The 23,362-nt window shown below is 43.8% G+C and overlaps 1 protein-coding gene across 2 annotated transcripts in view; it reads left to right on the top strand.

The window, feature by feature from the left end:
• The window catches only part of HADH (hydroxyacyl-CoA dehydrogenase), a 48,077-nt gene extending 29,685 nt beyond the window's left edge, over window positions 1-18,392 (top strand). The window contains exons 4-9 of one of the 2 annotated variants that reach the window (XM_030819196.1): window positions 2,736-2,862; window positions 6,647-6,736; window positions 10,932-11,004; window positions 12,076-12,093; window positions 16,393-16,509; window positions 17,457-18,392. In XM_030819196.1, the coding sequence (XP_030675056.1) occupies window positions 2,736-2,862; window positions 6,647-6,736; window positions 10,932-11,004; window positions 12,076-12,093; window positions 16,393-16,509; window positions 17,457-17,575 (544 nt within the window). In that variant the 3' untranslated portion in view covers window positions 17,576-18,392. The remainder of the gene's footprint in view (window positions 1-2,735; window positions 2,863-6,646; window positions 6,737-10,931; window positions 11,005-12,075; window positions 12,094-16,392; window positions 16,510-17,456) is intronic. The other variant, XM_003257730.4, reaches the window with a different exon arrangement.
• Window positions 18,393-23,362: the final 4,970 nt, after the last annotated feature.

A 23,362-nucleotide genomic window follows, 5' to 3' on the forward strand; every position in this document is an offset into this window, starting at 1 on the left:
TCTAAGACTAGCTTCCCCCATGTGTAAAATAGCAGCAGCACTGGTACCTATTGTACAGAGTTGTTTAGGAAACTCATTTAATTTAGCTCAGATTTCCTGATTGCCTGCTGTGTATCAGGCACTACACTAGGCTCTTTCACCTGAATTGGTGCAAAACAGATGTGAGGTGTGAAAAGAAGACATGACCCATAGTCATACCAAAGATGTGACTTGGCTGCTGACCTTCTCCACCTTTCTTGGCACTGTTTGTTTTTGTTTTAGATCACCACCATTATTGAATGCTTGCTACATTTTTTAAGCAGCGGTATTGAGAGGTACTTTACTGACAAATTTTACAGTTTGATCCTATAATGGGAGAAGAAAATATAGTCAAGTGATACATTTCGGGTTGGAAACCCTGATGAAACAGTTGCATCCTGGAGAGGAACATGACTTCTCTAGCAGCAGCCTAAGACACACAAATGAAAAGTATGACCAGGCCCACAGGCAGCCAGATCAAAGTCCTGACTTTCCCCTTTAGACAAAGTACGGACTCTTGAATCCTTTGCCGTCCCCACCACCCCTCTTGTCTTGATACTAGGGTCTGGGGGCATTGCTAGTAATCACTGTGCTTGTGTTGTCGATTTTCTTTTAGAACATTTAAGAGAAAAGCAGTTTTTTTGGTACCTGAGTGTCAGAATGAGAAAAACAAAAGATGGTTCAAGACAAGTGTTTCCAGGAACATATAAGAGTACTTTTTTTTTTTTTTTTTTTGAGACGGAGTCTTGCTCTGTCGCCCAGGCTGGAGTGCAGTGGTGTGATCTTAAGCTCGCTGAAACCTCTGCCCCCCAGGTTCAAGCAATTCTCCTGCCTCAGCCTCCCTAGTAGCTGGGATTACAGGTGTGCGCTACCATGCCCAGCTAATTTTTGTATTTTTAGTAGAGATGGGGCATGTTAGCCACGCTCATCTCGAACTCCTGACTTCAAGTGATCCACCTGCCTCGGCCTCCTGAAGTGCTGGTATTACAAGTGTGAGCCACCGTGCCCAGTCCAGAGTACATTTTGTTTGTGGACAAAAAGACTGTCCTTTGTGTTTAATATGTAAACACACTGTCTTGAGAGAAGACAGTGTGAGACTTTTAGGAACAGTGTCAGCCTGACCCAGTTGGGAGAGGCAGAAGCAAAGGTCTGCTGGGGAGAGATCATTTCCTCTTTCTGATAAAATGTGCCAGAGTGCCCTGGACTGGCGATACCTGGAACTGGGCTCTGATGTCACTTTGTTTTACCAAATGTGCCCGAGTTTCCCCTTTTTGCAGGTGAATGGCCCTTCAAACGTTCTATGAAAAGGGGTATTACGATTGTAATACTAATCTTTAAAATAACACTTTCTTTTCTTAAGAGGAGTGTGGAGCCACAGCTGGCACAACCTTGGGCCCAGGCTGTCCCTGCTCTGCTGTTGTGGTTCCAGGTGCTTGTGGTGCAGGTTGTGTGGCTGAACAGTGCTTGCGTTGGCCACACACATTGTTATTGGAAGAGGATCTTTTTTTCATTACCTTCTGTAATGGGGAATAGTTTATATTATTTTCCCCAATGACCACAAGCAAGAAACTTTGAAAACTGAAATGTTAAGACCTTAAAAAATGTCATTTTTTTTTAAAAAAGGAAAGCCTGGCCTTTAAATGGACTACCTTGGAAGCTGTTGGAGAAGGCGGATGTGCTCATACCTGGAAAGAGAAGGCTCTCCGCTACCTACCCACACTGGCCTTGCCTTTTACCCCTTTTCTCTCCTTTCCAAATAACTGGTTTCTTCTCCCTTCTCTTCCTCCTCTCCTCCCACCCACCCCTGATTTGAGCAGATTATAGTATTGCCTTTTAGGTAAGCAGGAACCCCCAAGTCTGGTCAGTAAGGGATCCTTGCCTTTCCTGCCCTGTCAACAGGCCATCTTGGTTGGAATCAGCACCAGGCCAGTTTGTATGCTTTTATCCGCAAGGTGGCGCTGCAGGAAAGCCTGGAAGTCGACCTGTTTAAAGCTTTTCCTCTCATGCCTTTGGCTCTTTACTGTGGCCTTAAAAAACTAAATTTGGTTTAAGTCAGTATGGATTTTTTTAAATTAATAAGTTAATGTCTTATATATGCATATGCCTATATCCTCTTTTCCCCAGATCTTCCTGTGTAACCTTAAAATTTTTTTGAACCATGTTGGTTTTCTTGTTTTCATTCAATTCGCATCCAATTGAAAAATAAAGCTTTTCACTTCAGGGAAAATATCTTAATTCATGTTTATTATCAGATGTTTCTGATTGAGGGTGTATGTGTTCATTTAGAATTTTGTTGCTTTTAGGTGTCTTTCTTTCATTATTCTTTGATCACTGAGTTTCATTTGTGACTGGGATTGGTTAAGTAGCTTGATCAATTAGCCACCTCTTGTTATCTCACATACCTTGGAAGTTAACTAATACAAGTAGGTAGGGAAAATTTTGTTCTGGAAAATCAAGGAAGGATTTTCGGTTGAATACCCCTTTGGAACAGGAAATTCCAATTTTATTTACTTTCAAATTTAAAAATTTTTAAAAAGCTGAAGTCACTTGATTTCAGCCTCTTATATGAAGATGTGTCTTCTCCCTGATTCCCCCAATAGGTCAGGACAACAGATGTGGCAGTAAGCAGTCACCTTGTTTGTGCATTGCACTCAAGAGTCATGCTGTTTTGAAAGATGAGATTCACTCTGATACTCCACTATATTTTCTCTTCACAGACATACAATCTTTGCCAGCAACACTTCCTCCTTGCAGATTACAAGCATAGCCAATGCCACCACCAGACAAGACCGATTTGCTGGCCTCCATTTCTTCAACCCAGTGCCCGTCATGAAACTTGTGGAGGTCAGTGAGTGTCAGCTTGTGTGTGTCTGCCCGCTCTGCCAGCTCTCTCAGTCCTGCTTTTCTGTGGTACACCAGCCCTGCCATCAGTTGCCTAGGATGGGTTTTAACCTGAGGGTAGAAGGTTGTCCCTGAGCCTCATATCTAGGAGGGCTCCTATGCTTTGTTTCTTCACAGCCCTGTGTCTTGCTTAGTGATATCCAGAAAGGCTGTTAACTTTGTGGAATGTCATTTACTCATTTGTGCCAGAGCTGATGGGCAGTGCTGAGAGGCATCAGAATGGGAAGGCAGCACTAGAAACCATGGGCTTGATGGGACCACAGAAGAGGGCAGCTACATGTGTTCATATTATCTCATCCAGGTCAGCTTGCCCATGCTGTAAATGCAGTTCTCATTAGATCCACTATACTAGCTTGTCCACAGTTCCTGGGGTTAATTCTGACCCCATGTAATGGTGCCTTAGCATTGTCCCCGGAGGAGGTACATCTCCTGTGCATTGTGATCAGAGCTATTAAAATCAGCTCCCATTGGGTGTGGCAGCTCATGCCTGTAATCCCAGAACTTTTGGAGGTGGAAGTTAGTGGATTGCTTGAGACCCAGGGGTTCAAGAACAGCCTGGGCAACATGGCAAGACCCCATCTCTACAAAAAATGAAAAATCAGCCAGGGGTTTTGGTGCACACATGTAGTGTCCAGTACTTGGAAGGCTGAAGTGGGAGGATTGATTGAGCCCGGGAGGTTGAGGCTGCAGTGAGCTGTGATTGCACCACTGCACTCTAGCCTGGATGACAGAGCAAGATCCTATATCGAATTAAAAAACCCTAAAAGTAAAAAAATAAAACCAGCTTCTGATAGCCGTGAGCCTCCTGACCACAAACCTGGAAGGTGGAGTGGGGAGGCAGGGACGCTTCCCCAGCATCCTGTTTGGAATGCTTGGAGACTCCCAATATGTTGGAGTTGGAGTCACAGTAGGCAATTTGCACCTGAAATGGGACAACTTGCCTTTTACAGGGTCCTAATTACAGGGTCTGAGGAGCAGCCGCTATTAAAGTAGCATTTGTTCTGAGGTTGAGGAGTTATTGCCGTGCGAAGTGTGGGGGACGCTGATGCTGCCATGTGGGTGATGTGGGGCCAGGCAAACCTCCAGACACTGGCTGTGGCCTCTCTGGGAGTGTGTATCGTCTGTTTTCTTCATTATTGCCTTTTCCAACTCCCTTTTCCTTCCTTTATCCTCCTCATTTCCTCACCACTACTCAGCATAAGCATTTTTAATAAGTCATAATAACGACCATTTTTCTAGAGTTTTCTCTCAAGTGACAACTTTGACCATCTTGCAATGGGACTTTTTCTGTCTTGCTAACATTGCTTCTCAGCTTCCTCCTATTTTCTCCTATCCCCTAAGGCTGATTTTTTGAAGAAGTTGAAGAATGAAGGGGAGGGGTTTGGGGAACAGAAGAAACAGCATTTATCCTCATGCAGATAAGAGCAAAGAAGTGGCATACATTTCCAACATTTCAGTACTTAGGGACTAGTTGATTTCTTTAGTTATCATATTGTATATATAAGTGTTTTGGAGATAGGCACATTCTGTAGATTTAATAATGTTTTCAACTGCATTTATCTGGTAATGTATGCTTTTGTCTTTGGAAATGTGGTGTGTTGGTTGTTAACAGCCGATGTTTAGCAAATGCTACTATTTTTTAGAAAGTATTTTGTAAAAGTGTTCTTCTCTATTCAGTTTTTATTGTTTAGCTCTTCCTTTTGTTGCTGGTGGTGTACACCAAAATGACTTGTATAAGCTGAGTGGCTCCTTTACTTAGGACCGGGCTCATTTGAATGTATATATGTATTTTTTTTTCAGACTCTGTTGGAACTATGAGCAGTGTATCTGTACAAATTACTGTTTGTTGAATGAATGAATGAGTGAATAAACATCCATCTCTCCTGTTTAAAAAGAAACAAACCTTCACTGTTATTAACTCCTTTAAACCAAAAACTTATTTTGAAAACTCCAGAGTCAGCAGTGTTTGTCCCAGCTCAGTCTGTGGTTTTGATGGAGACTTTTTAGACCTCCTTTCAAACAGCTCTGGGATTCTGTTTGATTTGTGGTACCCTCAGGGTGGCTTCTGGTCTTTCTCGTCCTGCTCCTCTTCTCCATCTTCACTGTGTCTTTTCCTGTTTCCATCCATTCACTTCTCTTGGTGTCACGGCATGACACCATAGCCCAGGCTGTGATCACAAGAAAACAGGAGTGAGAACTCTTCTTTGTTTATATAGCACCTTTCATCCCTGCACAGACACTAGCTCATTAGTTCACCAGGTCAGACGGCCCTCTTGCACAGGGAAGACATGCCCATGAGCCCCATTTTAGAGAAGAGAGGTGAGGCAGTTGCCTAAGATCCCATGAAGGGTCTGAAGTAAACCCTTTGACTCTGATTGAAGTTCTTTACTGGCCTTTACATTTTACATATATATATATGTGTGTGTGTGTATAAATGTGTGTGTGTATATGTGTGTGTGTGTGGGTGTGTGTGTATGTAGTTGAATGAATGAATGAGTGAATAAACATGCATCTCTCCTGTTTAAAAATACATATATATACTTCATCTGGTTCTTCCCATTTACCATTGCACATGAGTTCTCTAAAAGCTTACTGAGGGCTGACTGTGCCGGGCATTGTGCTTGGTGCCGTCCCCTACCGATGCCAGTAAGGCAGCCCTTGTGCCCTTGCCTGTACCTCACAGAGGTCAGGAGGGCTGCTGGAGCAGGTGGCAGGCTCCGCTTGCTGTAAATGAAAGCCTTCCCCAGCAGGATGAGTCTGTTCTGAAGCCAAGGGGCCACTGGCCTCTAGAGCATCTGTGTGGCTGAGGGTGGAGTCATGGGAGGAATACTCAGGAGTCCAGGAGAACTGTCACTGGGCAAATTACTCCACTTTCCTGGGGCTCCTCCTCATCTATAATAGAAGGTCAGGTCCCATGTAGAGGACTTTAAGGGTAACCATCATATACTTCCAGACTTCTAATAATTAAATAATAGAAGTCAGCATTTATTGAGCATTTGTGCTTAGGCTTTGTGCTTTACTCCCAATCTAATTTCATTCTCGCCTCAACTTCCTGAGATGAACAGAGTGATTTCAGTGTCATTTCAGTTTCAAGAAACATACTCAGGGTCACACAGCCAGTAAGTGGTGCAACTGAACCCAGGCTTGTCTCAACAACAAAGCCTGTAAAACTGTCCTGTACACACATGTACACACATACACTTGTATTTTAAGCCTTGATTTTGTACATTCTACAATACACTGTTGTCTTTTTTTTTTTTTTTTTTTTTTGAGACGGTGTCTTGCTCTGTCACCCAGGCTGGAGTGCAGTGGCATGATCTCGGCTCACTGCAACCTCCACCTCCCAGGTTCAAGCGATTCTCCTGCCTCAGCCTCCCAAGTAGCTGGGACTACAGGCGCGTGCCACGACGCCCAACTAATTTTTGTATTTTTAGTAGAGACGGGGTTTCACCATGTTGGCCAGGATCTCTTGACTTCATGATCTGCCCGCTTCGGCCTCCCAAAGTGCTGGGATTACAGGCATGAGCCACCACATTCGGCCTCTGTTGTCTTAAAATAGTCATTTTGGGAAATACATTGTTTCTGGCTTGAGATTCCTACCTCTATGGTGAAACTCAAAGCTATTTTTGTTGCCTATGTAGAGCCTTTTGATCAATCATTTCTTGAACCATTCTACTGAAGTTGCTTGCTGACACTCTGGTCATAATTCTCTGCTTTGCGTTTCCAGGTCATTAAAACACCAATGACCAGCCAGAAGACATTTGAATCTTTGATAGACTTTAGCAAAGCCCTAGGAAAGCATCCTGTTTCTTGCAAGGTAAGAGTATGGGTAGCTTGGGAAGGAGGTAGTTCTTTTCTTTTTGGACCCTGACTTGTTCCTGGTAGAATTCTTCTCATAGAATGATGTGAAAGAAGGAGCATTGTATACTGCAAGCTTGTCCACGTGCTGTAAAGAGCAATCCGTGCCTCCTGTTCTAGTTTGCAGACAGGGCAACTGGACTCCTAAGCCATGCCTAAGGCCATCAGGTGAATAGTCGGAGACCTGAATGGAGCTCAGGACACCAGCTGAGTAGAAGACACGGGACTGCTCTCTGTCCTGGCTTTTGTCTCCTGATGAATGGCTACATTTTCATAAATGGTTTTGGTTGCCCAATCAGCTGTAACTTCCACTAGGCCACTGGGAGTCAGAACCCTGTGTGTCAGGTACAGCTTGGTAAACACATACATCCCTAACAGAAAATGAGGGCTTTACTTTTGCAAGAAATACTACAGATGGTGAAATAAATGATAAGACAGTGAGAGAGCAACCTGCCAAAGTAGCAATAAGGAACCTGTTTCTCACCGGAAAGTTGCATTATGTTTTTATTGTTTGTTGTTTTGTTTTTCAAGAAGCAGCATGGTTTAGTGGGAAGTCTGCTTGACCTCCATCTTTTTTTCCCCTTTCTTAAGCTGCCCAGTTATTATACATAAAATCCCAGTTGCTGAAATGTTAACCTACCTGAAGGTAATTATTTTGATTACCTTCAGTTTCTCCATTTGCTTTAGTTCCTCTTTAGTTCCCCCAAAACTCAGGGACTATACTTATGCATGACTTTGCAGTTTTTCTTAAGGGATAGTTGTGTCACAAAATGCTACACCATTACAAAGATTTATATATAAGTCATCTACTTTTTTTTTTAACCATAATCCTTTATATCATTATAGTTCTCATAGCAAACTTTTGCTTTCTAAAATATTCTCGAGTTTGAACTCATAGTACTGTACTAACCCATGAAAAATCATGTTGTTCATGAATCATCTGAAGAAGCCATCTGTTGAGGTGGACTCCAGCAGCCAAAGAGAGCAGGCTTGTGTGTCCTGCTCCTCCCCGTCCATGGGTAAAGTGTTGTTAGGGAGTCTCATGCTTTAATACCCATTTTTTATTTGTTTAGTTCTGTAGTTTTAAGTCATCTAGATTTCTAAAATCATATTAATAATTGGATGTTATGATTGTACTTTCTTACGCAGTTGTGCTTTGTTAGTGGAAGAAAGTAGTAATAGTATTGAACATCTGTGCAAGACAAAAAGATATGGAAACGGAAATACAGGGAAAAGCTAATGATTATCTTCAGCAGCATAATAATTAATCTACAAAGTAATGATTCAGTCTTCCATCAGAGTGGCCACAGCAGCTGCAGAGATGGGAACTCTTTGTTCTCATTAAATTGTTCTTGTTAGGTCATTCCAGAACTCTCTCTGTGTGGTATTCTAAGGGCTTTCAGAGGGTCTTTCTGGGTCACTTATTGAAGCTCTTGATGAGGCATCTGGACAATGTATAGCAACCACATAGGACAAGGGTCAGCAAACTTCTGTAAAGGGCCAGATAGTGAATATTTTCAGCCCTACAGTCTCTGTTGCAAGTACTCAGTTCTATTGTTGTAGCATGAAAACAGCCATAGACAGTATATGCAGTATGAGTGTGGCTGTGCTCCAGTAAAACTTGACTTACAGAAACAGGCTGTGGGCTGGATTTGGCCTACAGTATTGTACTTTACCAATACTTGACATAGAAGAGGGACATTAATGTGCCTGGAATGTGCCTTCCTAGTGAGACTTCATGAGGGGATTGTGGTACAAAGGTTAAGGGTATGAACTAGCCCAACTGGGTTCAAATCCTGGTGCTGGCACTTATTAGCTGTGTAACCTTAGGCAAGCTACTTAACCTGCTGTGCCGCAGTGTCCTCATGCCTCACATAGGGATAATTACAGTACCTCTCTCACAGGATTATTATGAGGAATGAATAAATTAATATTTTTCAAGTATTTAGAACAGTACCTGGCACACAGTAAGTATAGTAAATAAAATGTGTTTAATAAGAATCTGAAAAATATGAATTTGATTACATAAAATAAAATTACTTTACTTAAAGATTGTGTCTCCTGCCAGGCACAGTGCCTCATGCCTATAATCCCAGCACTTTGGGAGGCCAAGGCTGGTGGATCACTTGAGCCCAGGAGTTCGAGACCAGCCTGGGCAACATGGCAAAAACCCTCTCTACAAAAATATAGCTGGGCATGGTGGTGTGCACCTGTGGTCCCAGCTACTTGGGAGGCTGAGGTGGGAGGGTCACTTGAGCCCAGGAGGTGGAGGCTGCAGTGAGCTGAGATCACGATGCCAGTGCACTCCAGCCTGGGCAACAGAGCAAGACCCTGCCAAGAAAAAAAAAGACTGTGTCTTTTCACATTCCACCAATATACTGCTAGCATCTGTCTCTCTGCATTCTCAATAGCATCAAATATTATTACAGTGGGGGAAAAAACCTTTGATAATCTTGTTAGCAAAAATGCATATTTTTTTATTACTAGTGAGTTTATTTTTATTTTTATTTTATTTTATTTTATTTTTCGAGATGGAGTCTCGCAGTGTCGCCCAGGTTGGAGTGCAGTGGCGCGATCTCAGCTCACTGCAACCTCCACCTCCTGGGTTCAAGCGATTCTCCTGCCTCAGCCTTCCGAGTAGCTGGGACTACAGGTGCGTGCCACCACACCCGGCTAATTTTTGTATTTTTAGTAGAGATGGGGTTTCACTGTTTTGGCCAGGCTGGTCTTGAACTCCTGACCTCGTGATCCTCCCGCCTTGGCCTCCCAAAGTGCTGGTATTACAGGCGTGAGCCACTGCAACTGGCCAGTGAGTTTAAATATTTAATGAGTCTTGGCACTTTTTCCTTATTGAGCTCTATGAGCTTTTTCTGTAGAAGATATTAACTGTTGGAGCTTCATGTTCTCAGGTACCCTATCTTGAGTCTATAGTGAACCTTTTGAAGTTGAAAAGAGTATTTTTGCCTCAATTATAAAGTCTGTATTGTTCCATGATCTTAATTAAGCTGATAAAACTTGTTTGTGCATCTTTGTGCTCATGTGGCAATAGATGGGGTTAGGGCTTGGTTTCAGTTTGCCTAGGGTTAAAGGAGGTTCACATCCTTTGTGTTACTGTCCAGTTTCCCAGCATGCAGTCAAGTTAGCTCTGTGAGGAGTGCTGGTCATCTGTAATTCAGACATTAAGGAAGTACCTGGTGTGTGCTAGAAACGGAATACAGAGTTCGGGCCAGGGTGAGGATTTCTGCCCTCAGGAAGATCACAGCCTTTTGACAAAAGAGGAGGCACCATTTGCCTAGTGGAAATCAGCTTCAACAAAAAATCACCTGTTTTTCTCTACAAGTCCCCGGAAGAGATCAGTAGATAAAATCCAAATCCCACACCTGTCCTCCGGAGAGATGATTAATGTTAGTTACTGAGAAGGGAAACGGATGAAAAGCGTATGTGGCACAGGGGTCACTGCAGGATGCAGAGGTCTTAGGGGGTGTGCCATGAAAGGCCAGCTCTCTGTCAGTGGCTCTGCTCCTTTGTCCGAGCACTTGCCCCCAAGTCAGCTCCACTGCACTGTGCGCTGGAACCTGAGAAGATGCTGAGTAGCCTAGGAGTGGCTCCAGGGAGCCTGGAAAGCAGTCCTCCTTTGAGGACCATTCAAGGTGGAGTGTGATGTTTTGTCAATTCTTGAAAGGGAAGTGGGAGGAAAGAGGAGGAGTAAAGGGATGGGTGTAGGGCTGTGTGTACAGAATTTTATGTGTTTACTGATTTATCTTTACAACTTTGAGACAAACTGTCACCCCCAGTTCACAGATGATGAAACAGATTCAGAGTGACAGAAAGACCAAGAGAGTATTCAAGATTGAACCCAAATCTGCCTGTCCCAAAGCCATGCTCTTCCAGGTCACACCTGTGCCTTGATCTGTCTTATGTAAGGATCTGTGCAGTGGGACATCTGGGTTTGAATTTTTTTTTAAGTACTATGATTGTTGGATAAATTGTCATATGAGATAGAAATAAGGCCATGCTGCAAATTTTGAAAATGTACAGCCTGATAAATCAGGGCAAACATGATCCAGGGTAAGAAGGGGCAATTTGGTGACTTCACAAAAGATATCATTTAATGAAAGTTTACTAGTTTTTTGTTTTTCTCTCTCCCAAAACAGGACACTCCTGGGTTTATTGTTAACCGCCTCCTGGTTCCATACCTCATGGAAGCAATCAGGCTGTATGAACGAGGTATCCTTCCGACCCAGGCCAGGAGCAGCAGGCCTCAGCTCCTGGCGCCACTGTCTGGAATTCTCAGCGTCTCTAGGAGGGGTCAGGCTGTACACAATGGAGGAAGCAGTGTCTGTTTTCTAGCTGTGTGAGCTCAGCTGTACCCTGGGCCCTGGTACCTTTTTCACTGTTTTCCCAGGGCCTCCTGGCTTCCCTGTGAGGCCTCTGGAACTCCCACCACCCCCACTACAGTCCCAGCCAGAGCAATTGCACGGCCGGCCCAGATTGATATCCTGGTTCTCTGCTTTTGATTAAAAGGTTTACTGCTTTTAAAAATAATCATAATGTAAAAATCACTAGGCTAGGGGATCTTGAAAGTTCCTTAAGGTTCTAATACTTGTAGGTGATTAGAAATATGTGACAAGGCCGATATGTGGTAAGGACAGTTTTTAGTAGTCTGTCCTTACTGAATGATGTCATGATGTACTTTTTGTAACCTTAAGAATGGTGTAAACAGTTTTCCTCAGTACTTGATTGACAAAGAATGCTTTTCTCTGCTGTAGAAATATCAGACTTGGGACAGGGTCCAGGCTTCTAAATTGATCTGCATCCTCCTGCCTGCTTTCCCTCCCTGGTTTCTGGAAAGGTAGCTATCATGTCTGCTTCAAAGGCAAACAAGCCTTAATAGGACTGGATAAAAAGCAAATGTAATTGTTTTCAATTACTTCATTCATAAATGCTCACTCCCGAGAGTGTCATTTTTTAAATAAAACATTTACACCAGCTCTTCCAGAGAGATGAAAGCACATTTGCTTCCTCAAAATCTGCTTTAAATATTAAAACTTTTCTCTATGATTTATGGAAGCAATTGCCTCACTTTTGCTCCAAGATCAAACCAACACTTCTGTGTTTATCTATCAACAAATATGCCTAATTACACCTCAAAGAAAGCACAGAGCATTTTACCCTACCTTGAAAGGCAGTTGTATGTCTTTTTTTTTTTTAACAAAATGTAATATTTTAGAATGTAGCATGTGAGAGATCCACCTCTTAATGGTTTTTTCCTCACTGTCCGTTTGATACATTCTCCAGTGCACCAAGTATCAGATGGTAAGTTGAAAGCCCTCTTCTTGTCTGTGGTCCCTTTCTGCACAGGTGCATGCCCTTTGGCCCTCACCATCCCTGGCCACCTGTGGCCTGAAGCTGGACGAGCAGGACCTGGCCTCAGGTCATGCTCTTAGCTTGCTCTGGGCATAGGCTTCAACAGCCTATCATTGCTGGTCCCTCTGCTTCTTTTTCCACCACCTTCTCAGAATCTGCTTCTGGGTGTCCTGCCTGGGGTGGGTGCTGCTTCCCCACTGCACACTACAGTCACACCCTAGGCCTCTTACCATGTCCCCGTGCCCACCACCTGCTCCCTCCTCTCAGCCAACACAGAGGAGTGCTCAGAGCATGCCCACCGCGCCATCTCCATCACACAGTTCCACCTTGAAGCCTCAAGCATCTGGAGGCTCCTTCTCTTGTCTGCCACATCTGTTCATCACTTTTGATTCCTGTCTGTCATGCCTGTTCCACCTCTTCATCCCAGCTTTTCCCCATCCCAGTCAGGCTGCCTTCATGAGGTTCCTTAGGTAGGAGAGTAATTCACGCTACTCGTGTCTTTTCCTGACTGGTCCCCACTACTGTGCTTACTGAGAAAGTATCATATTGTCCAGGAAGTTGAGACACCGCCTGCTGCATCTGCCCACACACCCCCTGCACAGCCTCGGCAGACGCTGTGACTGTTTCTGAACTCATGCAAGGAGAACTTTTCTGTACCCCACTGTTGATACACCTGGGGCTCCATGCACATGGTTTGGCCAGTGCTGCCTTGAGTGGTGCAGGCTCTCTAGAAGGATGTGTGTGCTGTTGTAGGTCAGGCCTCCTGGATGACCGGGCCCCCGCCACTAACAGTTCTTGCCAGTCCCCATGGAATCTCGTGGAGGCTCACACCCTTTTGCTCTGCTGTTTGTCCACTCATTGTGGCTTCCATGTTGGGCCTTCTTTCCCAGTGTCCCACCTCTGTCCTCACTCTTCCTATTGCTCTTGTTCTTTCACACTGTGACTGAGGCCTGATGCATGCCCCAGTCACTGTCACCCCTGCGAGTCAGAGGGACAGAGGCTGGATAGGCTGTGTCTGACAGTGGACTGCTGCCCTTGCCAGGCACCCACTTCTAATGGCCAGTGTGGGCAGGATGGTGGGGCTGAATGGTCAGCTCTTCGCAGGAGGGCTCTGCTGGCAGCAGGCCTGGGAGGACCATGAGCCTGCCCTCCAGTCACCATGTGACATCTTGCTCACATTGTTGCCCCTGCTCAAGACAGGCTCAGTGGTTCTCTGGTTTCCTGCCATCTACAAGCTCTGCCAGAGAGCCTTCCTTCTGGCCACCCTCTCCCCCTGCTGTTACCACCGACAACTACTCCCGCCATTCCCACGTGGCCCCACCTGAGTGTCTGCAGAGCTCCCAGCTGGACGTCATCTCTGTCATCACAACTCTTCTTGCTTTGGCTCTCCCTTGGGTCACTTGTCACTGTCTTCCCTGTAGCATGTCAGGTATTTTCTTTCCCTTACTGTACTCTGTTTTCTGGGGCACTCTGGCTCCTCTTCATCTTCATATGCCCCAAGGTGCTGTGTAGGGCGGGCACATAGGCAGCTGCTGATGAGTAAAAATGCTGTTTCTGAGTTGTCGCTGAGTGCCTCTGTTGTTCATGCTAAGAATGGTTGGCAGGTGGTGCTGCTGAGCCAGACAAAGAAGCAGATGTTGGGCAAGTCCCAGGCCCTCAGCTGTGCTGATCTGGAGTTCACTGAGGAAGCTTTCCTTTGCTGTCTTGTCTGGAGTTACGGGCTCTTAACTGGAAGGAGGTGGGAGAGGGTGTCCAATAAACTTCCTAAGGTTGACGCAGAATTTGGGGTATATGTGCATTTTTTATGGAGAGGGTGTCTGATTGTCAGAAGTACTTGATTCTAAAGAAGTTTAGGAATTATTAGTTTAAAGCGTGATTCCACATCTAACTGTCACTTGGCACACCAATCTCTGTATTTTATTTTTCTGTTTCTGAAAGTTTGCCTCTTTTGCTCTGCATTATTAAGAGCAGGATTTTTAGAGTTGTGCTGACTTTGTAGAGTTATTTAGATATTTTTCTATCATGTGCTGTATCTTCATATTATTTCTTGAAATAAAACAGTCCTCAAGTGACTCTCTGAATATGGAATTACAGTGTTGCTTCTAGGGTTAATTGTCCTCTCCTTGAATATAGATTTCATTAAATGGCTTTAGCTGAGTTGCAACTATTATGCTGTCAGATTTCTGTCCCAGGGAGACTGCCCGTAATAAATGAACCGGTACATAAGCATGTTAGGTTGTGATGAGTAATTGTGGAGAAGAAGATAGGAAGGGGTGGCAAGAGTCTTGTCCTGATGTCCTGGCCTTTAGTGCAGGGAGTTGCTTTTTTTATATATGCAGGGAGGAGAAGAGGCTCTCTGACGGATGACACCTGAGCAGAGGCCTGGAGGAAGTGAGAGACTGAGCCCCGAAGCTGTCCGAGGGCAGCACCCTAGGCACAGGGAGCATATCCCAAGCCTGAGGAGCCTGTGAGGCCGGCACTTCCAGCATTCCCAGGCTCTACCAGCACAGAAGCTGCGGGGCTTCCTAATGAAATCCTCTGAGTAGAACCCACTTTTAAGCTTCATAGCCACACCCCAAATATGCTGTGTTTCTTCCCATTCCTGCCTCTGCATGTGCTGTTCTCTGTACCTAGAATGCGCTTCCTGGTCTGCTCATCTCAGGATTATCTTCACCTTCCAGGACCCAGGCATGGGGGTGGTTTTGGTGAAGGCCTGGCAGTGTGAGTAAATCTCTCCATCTTTACTCACACAGAGCTGTGTGAGTCATGAATCTTCAGGTCTTATTATGTTGAAGTTTTTGGCTTACACATCTGAGTTCTCCCATTATGTCATGAGTACCTTGAGTGCTTGTCTTGTTTATCTTTGTCTCATTCTACATCTATGGTGCCTGCTACATAATAAATAGAAGTTGAATGAATGAATGAATGAATGAGGCTGCCTATATGATTATTTTTGTTTCTTTGCTTTCTTATGGCCTAACACTCAAATCATGATTTCTCAGGCGTCTCTAATCCTAATTAGTGTAGTTATTAGTAATGTCAACCATAATAAATAATTGTGGTGTATTTTAGTCACCTTAAAATGCCTTGAAATCCTTTGGAATTACTTTAGTACTTTATATGCTTTTAAAAATATGTCATCTTTATCGATGTTTAAGTAGTTTCTCTCTGAGAGTCTTAACATTTTTCTCTCTTTAGCTTTGATTTGATTGACTTCATCTTAACACATTGGAACAAAATTATAGATAGCCACCTGTTGCAGACTATTCTATTTTTCTGATTTCAAAGAAAGGGAACAGGTTGTTCTCCATAAAGGCCTCTTGGGGCCAAAGGACATAGTAAGAGTAAATTTCCAAGGGAAAAGCACATTGATCCTTGTCTTAGTCTACTCAACAGACTTCCAAATGTGTGGTGATTCTAACTCGGGTTTGGGCTTTTCTTTAAAAGGTATCATGACTAAAAGGTTTGTGTGAAATGTGATGCCAGGGGAATACTCCTTACTTGTAAAACCCAAAAAACTGGGGGGGGAAAAAAATACATAACTATACATACAAAAGCAGAAAGCTTAGTTTTCTTTTTTAAGAAAGTTTATTTATAAATCAAAAATATGCTCTAGCATTAAATTATACTTTAATAAATGATTCCAGAGTTGGAAAATCCCAATTTATTTGAAAGTAGCTGAAGTTTCAGGCATGGAGGCTTCTGTCTCCATGAACAGGGTATCAGTACTCTGGAATTCACCTCAGTGGTGCAGTAGCTTTGAAAATCTTGGGCCACACACCATGGCTTACACCTGTAATCTCAGCACTTTGGGAAGCTGAGGCAGGAAGATCACTTGAGGTTGGGAGTTTGAGACCAGACTGGCCAAATGGTGAAATCCTGTCTCTACTAAAAATATAAATATTTGCCTTGTGTGGGGGTGCACACCTGTAGTCTCAGCCACTTGGGAGGCTGAGGCAGGAGAGTCACTTGAACCCAGGAGGCGGAGGTTGCAGTGAGCCAAGATCATGCCATTGCACTCCAGCTTGGGTGACAGAGCAAGACTCTGTCTCAAAAAATAAAATAAAATCTTATGACCTCTTTGGCATGTACTTTAGAGGGGAAATCTTACCCAAGCCAGAAAGTCTCACTGTAGACATTTTTTTATTGTGCAAGCATATAAAATTTTAGTAATTCTGGGGCTAATTCTGTGATAGGGAGAATTCAAGGAAAGGTGGTGGTGACCCAGTGCTGCCGTTTTCTCCTTAGGTGATGCATCCAAAGAAGACATTGACACTGCTATGAAATTAGGAGCCGGTTACCCCATGGGCCCATTTGAGCTTCTAGATTATGTCGGACTGGATACTACAAAGTTCATCGTGGATGGTAGGAATTGGAATTTTTTGTTTTTAATTGAGTTGAGGTCGTTTTTCTGAACTGTAAATTATAATGCCTTTTTAAAAAAAGTTAGCAGGGGTCTTAATAAAGACCTTCCAAAATCCTGCCTCACCAGGTTGAGAATTCATGAACAGATGTCAGGAGAAGGAAGAATGTGACTGTCTAGTGTCTCTTTAACAGGGTAACCTTGAAGAAAAAAAAAACCCTTTATGGATTCACAGGAAGTTACAAATATAGCACAGACAGGTCTTGTGTGCCTTTCACCCAGTTTCCACCAATGGTTATATGGCCATACTACAATATTAAATCCCAGAAAATTGACACTGGTACACTGTGTTATTTTATCACATAAATAGATTTGTGTAACCTCCATTGCAAGCAAAATACACATCCATTTAAAAAAATATATCCATTGTAATGTAATAGCTCTGAAGACAGGGTAAAAATAATAATTAAAACTGGACTACTGAAGTTGAATGTAGTTATCTGTTCCCAAGTTTCACAGAATGCTAGTTGAAGAATTAAATTTTGAATCTTATGTGGATGCAAAATACCAATGGCAGGAATGCAGATTTTTTAACGTGTATTCTGAAAGTTAACTGTGCCCGTGATGAACAAGCAAATTAATGGCTTCTGTCAGTGTACTTGGGCCTTTGGCCTTAGTGATTTCTGAGAAGACACTGGATAAGCAAGAGGACTATAGTAGGGCCAGGCTTCAGGCAGCACAGGTGCATGGCAGTGCAGCAGCTTTGGGGCTGATGTGGCTGCACCAGCACAGCCTTCCTTGGTGCCTCTGCAGTGGTGGCCGGAGAGGCGCCATGCCTTGGGGGGCTCTCCCACATCAGAGGCAGGCCTCCAGACTTGTCCTTGGGAATGCCAAGGTGTAAAAATAAACCCAGCACTTCATCCTGAGTTCTCTTCCCTCCTCTCAATAGGGTGGCATGAAATGGATGCAGAGAACCCATTACATCAGCCCAGCCCATCCTTGAATAAGCTGGTAGCAGAGAACAAGTTTGGCAAGAAGACTGGAGAAGGATTTTACAAATATAAGTGACGTGCAGCTTCTCTGGCTCTGAGAAGAACCCCTGAGAGCACTTTCCAGTCAGTGCCCCGAGTGCCTGTGGGAATGCTCTTTGGTCAGACATTCCCTCACACAGCACAGTCTAATAAATGTGCATTTTGATTGTAATCTATTGAAGTGATTATTACACCAGTTACAGCAGTAATAGATTCTCCATTAAGAACTAATTCCCTTTTTTAGTCTGTTCATTTCTGTGTATTTTCTAAACAGCTTTACGCCCTTGGTGCCTTGGAGCAAACATGTTTTTTGAACCTTGTCATTTTTGTGAAGAATTGCCTGGATTCGTTCTCTCATCAAGGGGAAAGTACTTCCTCCGAGAGTGCGAGTGCACCATGCTCACTGTTGCTGCGTGGGAGAGTCACAAGCCACCGGCAAGCACGTGGTATAGTCTGTGAAGCACTGCAGCGAGCAGCACCTGGATCTTGCCTTTATAAGAACATTTTACTACCTGCAGCTTTGAGTCTTGCCCTACGTTTGGGGCACGACATAAGGTGTCTTTATTCAGCTCATCGTGAAGATGCTGCTGCTGGATGGGTCGGCATATCTCTGTGTGCATGGTTTGCAGGAGGTCAGTTTTCATGGTCATTCAGTTCCACAGATCTGAATGATTACTGTCTGTCTGTGTCTTTTTTTCCATGAGAAATCACTGTTGCAAATTGCCTGTAAATTGACTCTACTAAAATAACAATGTTTCAGTCTGAAAATTTGAATTGAAAAAAAAAATGTATAATATAAAATTGTAATACACTCAAATGATTATGAAAGTAAAAAGTTGGTAATTTAGGCAGAAGCTATTTCTCCTCTTCTTTGACCTGCTGTTAATTTTTAAAGTGGGAGTGATGGGGAGGGAATGGCAGGAGAAGGCATTTGTGTGAAACCTGCCTGTGGCCGTCGCTGCCAGATTTCTTACCAGGAAAGCAGTAATAAGGGCACAGGAACAATTTTTAAGGAACATCTGTTTCTTCTTTGCCAACAAAGTGAAATAGTGTAACGTAAGCTTCTTTTAATCATTGGCTTGAGAAAGTGTCTTCCAAGATAGAATTTTGGAGTTGGAAAGACATCAGAAATCCTGAGGTCCAATAGCCTCATTAGCAGAAAGCTTAAGGGATGTGCCCAAAGTCACTAAATATTTTGTCACAGAGCCTAGACTAGAACTAGGTTTTGATAAAATTAAGTACAAAATAGCCCATTTGAAAATCTCAGATCCAAAGTTTCAGACAGGACTCTCCCTAAAATGGGCATCCTTGTTTGGTGTCCTGGGTCATAGGTCTAATAGTCGAGAGATTTTTTTTCTTCATTTTATGACTGATAAAAGGGAGCTTATTAATTTTAAAAAATTTGAATCTATAACATAGTAGAAAAATAAATACATCGGTGCATTTGTACCGCACATAGAACCTGGGTAGGACACTTTTAGGTTATTCTTATAAAATGCTGCCTAACGAACAAAAGGAAGCACCTGTGAGGCCACCCGCATTTCCATCGCTAAAGGTTACCCTTGTGGTCTGACAGCTCCCTGCTTTCTCTCAGGCTGGCTCTTGACCTTCCCTGGGCCTAAGTGGGGGCTTCACTTCCTTACTGTCTCACCAGAGTCCCCATAGGATGCAGGCCCTTGTCCTGGAAATGGCAGGGTTCTTTCTTGACCACTGAATTCCAGGAAAGATGTAACTCAGCAATGCGACTATCAGCCTGCCAGGATGAGGAGGTAGGGGCTGCAGCAGTCTTTCTGGCTGGCATTTTAAAATGCACTTTAAGCCTACCAAATAGTCAAAAGGCCTAGCCTCTCAATATCCTTTTATTGTTTTCAAAAAATATTTTCCATGCACCATGTTTGGGACCAAGAAGGGATTTTGAACATCCTTCCTTTAGACATCAGAGGTGAGGGAGTACCTTTTTCTTTCCCAACTCCATGTCTCTGCGTTCTCAGGTGAATGTACTGCTTGCCACAGAGAGCTCTTGGGGCAGGGGGAGGGAAGGTCATGTCAGTCAAGTTCTCTGCTTCCAAATATAGGCCCACTGCTGCTGTTTGCTTCAGTCTGTGGTTAAGAACTGAGCCTCAGTGAGAGCCCCAGGTGCCTTGCATCATCCTCCACTGTGTTTTGGCAGCACTTGTTCCAGAGGGAGGGTGGGTCCTGGCAGTGCTGCTGGCCCTGGTTTCACTGCTCTTGGTTCTCCTCACCTCCCCAAACTTGCCTCCTAACTGTCAAGAATCTTTTATGACACTTGAAAGTAAAGACCAAGTTTTAGGTCAAGAGGATACTTTTTTTTTTTTTTGGAGATGGAGTCTTGCTCTGTCGCCCAATCTGGAGTGCAGTGTTGCAATCTTGGCTCACTGCAACCTCCACCTGCCAGGTTCAAGCAATTCTCCTGCCTCAGCCTCCCGAGTAGGTGGGACTACAGGCGTGTGCCACCATGCCTGGCTAATTTTTTGTAGTTTTAGTAGAGACGGGGTTTCACCATTGCTGGCCAGTTTGGTCTTGAACTCCTGACCTCATGATTCGCCCACCTCAGCCTCCCAAAGTGCTGGGATTACAGGCGTGAGCCACCGTACCTGGCCACTTTTTTTCCTCTCTCCTATGCTTCCTCTCACTGATATTTTTATTTATTTATTTGTTTTTTGAGATGGAGTCTCACTCTGTCGCCTAGGCTGAAGTGCAGTGGCACAATCTCGACTCACTGCAACCTCCACCTCCTGGGTTCAAGCGATTCTCCTGCCTCAGCCTCCCGAGTAGCTGAGATTACAGGCACACATCACCACGCCCAACTAATTTTTATATTTTTAGTAGAGACGGGGGTTTCACCATGTTGGTCAGGCTGGTCTCGAACTCCTGACCTCGTGACCCACCCACCTCGGCCTCCTTAAGTGCTGGGATTACAGGTGTGGGCTACTGTGCCCGGCCAGTGATATTTTTATTTGCCTATAATACAAGTGTAAGTTTGAGATTAAAAAGAAAACCAGGCAATTTAGGAGATGACTTGCTGAAAAAGATGGTGAGCCTCTGATAGCCATCACCTAGACTTCGATTCTGTTTAGTAAAATGGAGTTCTCTGAAGGATCGTTTTAATGCTAAGATATCTTTGTAAAATGAAAATCATGGCCCTTTCATGTTCTTAAGATTCACTGTTAATAGTAGTTTTTCTGGGGAAAATAGTTAACTTTTTCTGACATCAATTGTAAAGTGTATTTCCACTTTGGGAACTGTTCAATGACACAGCGTGGGGGTAGGTGGAACCATGTCTTGGAACTCAGAAACTACTGTGTACAAATCCGATGTTAGAAAATACTCTCGGCTGGGTGCGGTGGCTCATGCCTGTAATCCCAGCACTTTGGGAAGCCGAGGGGGGCAGATCATGAGGTCAGGAGTTTGAGACCAGCCTGGCCAACATAGTGAAACCCTGTCTCTACTGAAAATACAAAAAATTAGCCAGGCGTTGTGGCGGGCATCTGTAATCCCAGCTACTCGGAAGGCTGAGGCAGGAGAATCACTTGAACCCGGGAGGCAGAGGTTGCAGTGAGCTGAGATGGCACCATGGCACTCCACCCTGGATAACAGAGCAAGACTGTGTCTCAAAAATAAGAAAAAAAAAAAAAAAAAAAAAAAAAAAAAAAAGAAAATGACTCTCCACTGGGTTCCGTTAATAGTAAGTGTTTTGACTAACACATCAGCTTTCAGAAACCCATTTAAGATTCAACCAGTCATCACTGGAGAGGTTACAGCCACTATGTTAGTCATGGCTTATACAACAACATACACTAATTATGCTTTCTCTTTGTGAGTTATACTGTTCACATATTTGAAACAAGCTTTTGTCTTGTCCCACCTTCATTTTAATCCCTTTAACATTTCAACCTAAGTAACTCATTAGGTCTACCAAAAGTATAAGGTGTGGCTATAATTTTATGAGACTAATTTTCTTGTAAACAGGCATTGATGCTACATAAATAGTAATCTGAGAAAATGCTTTGAACAATGAAATCATGGCTGTGCTTTCAGTACTATACTTTGAAAGAATCCATTTGGCTGTGTAAATTCTATTTTTTAAATTGGTCTCACTGTTTCACCATCACAGTTTTAATGTCTATTTTAGCATTTTTTTTCTTGCTACCATTTGACATGGCATAACAAACTTTAACTCCTGAAAGACAGAGAACTCTGTCATTGATACTGATGTTATTCAGTGTTTTAGTGAAAATCACCAACTGTAGCTGCTGCTACAGGATGGTAGCACAACTACTTGACCGCATGGGCTTTGCAATTAAACCAACTTGGATTCTAGTTCTCGGTTCCACTGCCTTTACCTGTGTAACCTAGAGAAGTTATTTGTTTTCTGGATACATCTGGAAGAATGGGCATAAGGATGGAACCTATGCCATAAGGTTGCTGGGGACCAAGTGAAGTAGGTTTCAGGTGTTGAGCACACTGCCTAGCATCTATAGGCCAATTGTGAAGGAAGCCCCAGTAACCTATGTTCATCAGGTTACAGATGACAGCCCTGAACATGTGACAGCAGCGGGGAGTAGGCTGAAGATTCAGAGCAGGCCTGAGTCTTGGAAAAGTGAGTCTCAGAAATTAAGCAGTTGGGCTACCTGGCAAAAAGACCAGTGCTGGGGCTCTGCACTCCACCCCACAGCTCCTCTGGGAGGTCTTCCCGCACTTTCAGAGAGGTGCTGGTCAGGGCTAGTCAGAAAGGGGTTGCTGTCACTCAGGTAGGCTACATGTTATGTGTGAGCAGTAGACTGGATGATTTAAGACCCCAGACAAACAGCAGGTGTGTAGGAGAGACGTTCCCAAGATTCTCCTAACACATGGTAATTAGAGAAGTGGTGGCATATGAACAGGAGCATAATGATGCTTCATTCTATCATAATGTAGTTTTATTTATTTGCATTTATTTATTTTGTTGAGACAGAGTCTTGCTCTGTAACCCAGGCTGGAGGACAGTGGCACGATCTTGGCTCACTGCAACCTCTGCCTCCCAGGTTCAAGCGATTCTCCTGCCTCAGCCTCCCTAGTAGCTGGGATTATAGGCACTCACCACCACACCTGGCTAATTTTTTCATTTTTAGTAGAGACAGGGTTTCATCATGTTGGCCAGGCTGGTCTCGAACTCCTGACCTCAAGTGATCCACCTGCCTCAGCCTCCCAAAGTGCTAGGATTGTAGTGGCCAGTAGTTTTATATGACATTAGGTGACTCCTAAAGATTTATTCAGAACAAAATTGTGGGAGTCCCTACTAGGTCTATTAATTTTTTAGCCAAGGGAGCAATAGGATGGCCCCTAGGGTTGAAACAAATTCAAGCTGCTCTTGATTCATCATCAAGGAGGGGAGAGGATACCATAGCTAACTTGAACATCAGTTTGTCAAGCTGGGTGGGGTGGTGCACACCTGCAATACCAGCTTCTTGGGAGGCTGAGGTGGAGGATTGTGTGAGCCCAGGAGTTTGAGTCCAGCCCGGGCAACATAGCAAGACCCCATCTCTCAAAATAAATTAACAGCCTGGGCAACATAGCAAGACCCCATCTCTTAAAATAAATTAGTCTGTCGAGGTAGAATCCCTTTGGATGACAGAGTGGCAATGGAGCTTCATGATGTCAATAAACTTCACGAGACACCTCAGCTTCACTTCTACAGATGCAGTTACTGGAATATTTACTAGAAAATGTAGTCTGTTCTCAGGCAAGCAGGTATTAGAAGAGAAAACCTCCTGGAATAAGAACTCTGCCCTTGCTACCTGCTCTTGAACAGCCACTTCACCAC

The sequence above is a fragment of the Nomascus leucogenys genome, chromosome 9 (genome assembly GCF_006542625.1).
Source record: "Nomascus leucogenys isolate Asia chromosome 9, Asia_NLE_v1, whole genome shotgun sequence".
NCBI classification, from domain to species: domain Eukaryota; kingdom Metazoa; phylum Chordata; class Mammalia; order Primates; family Hylobatidae; genus Nomascus; species Nomascus leucogenys.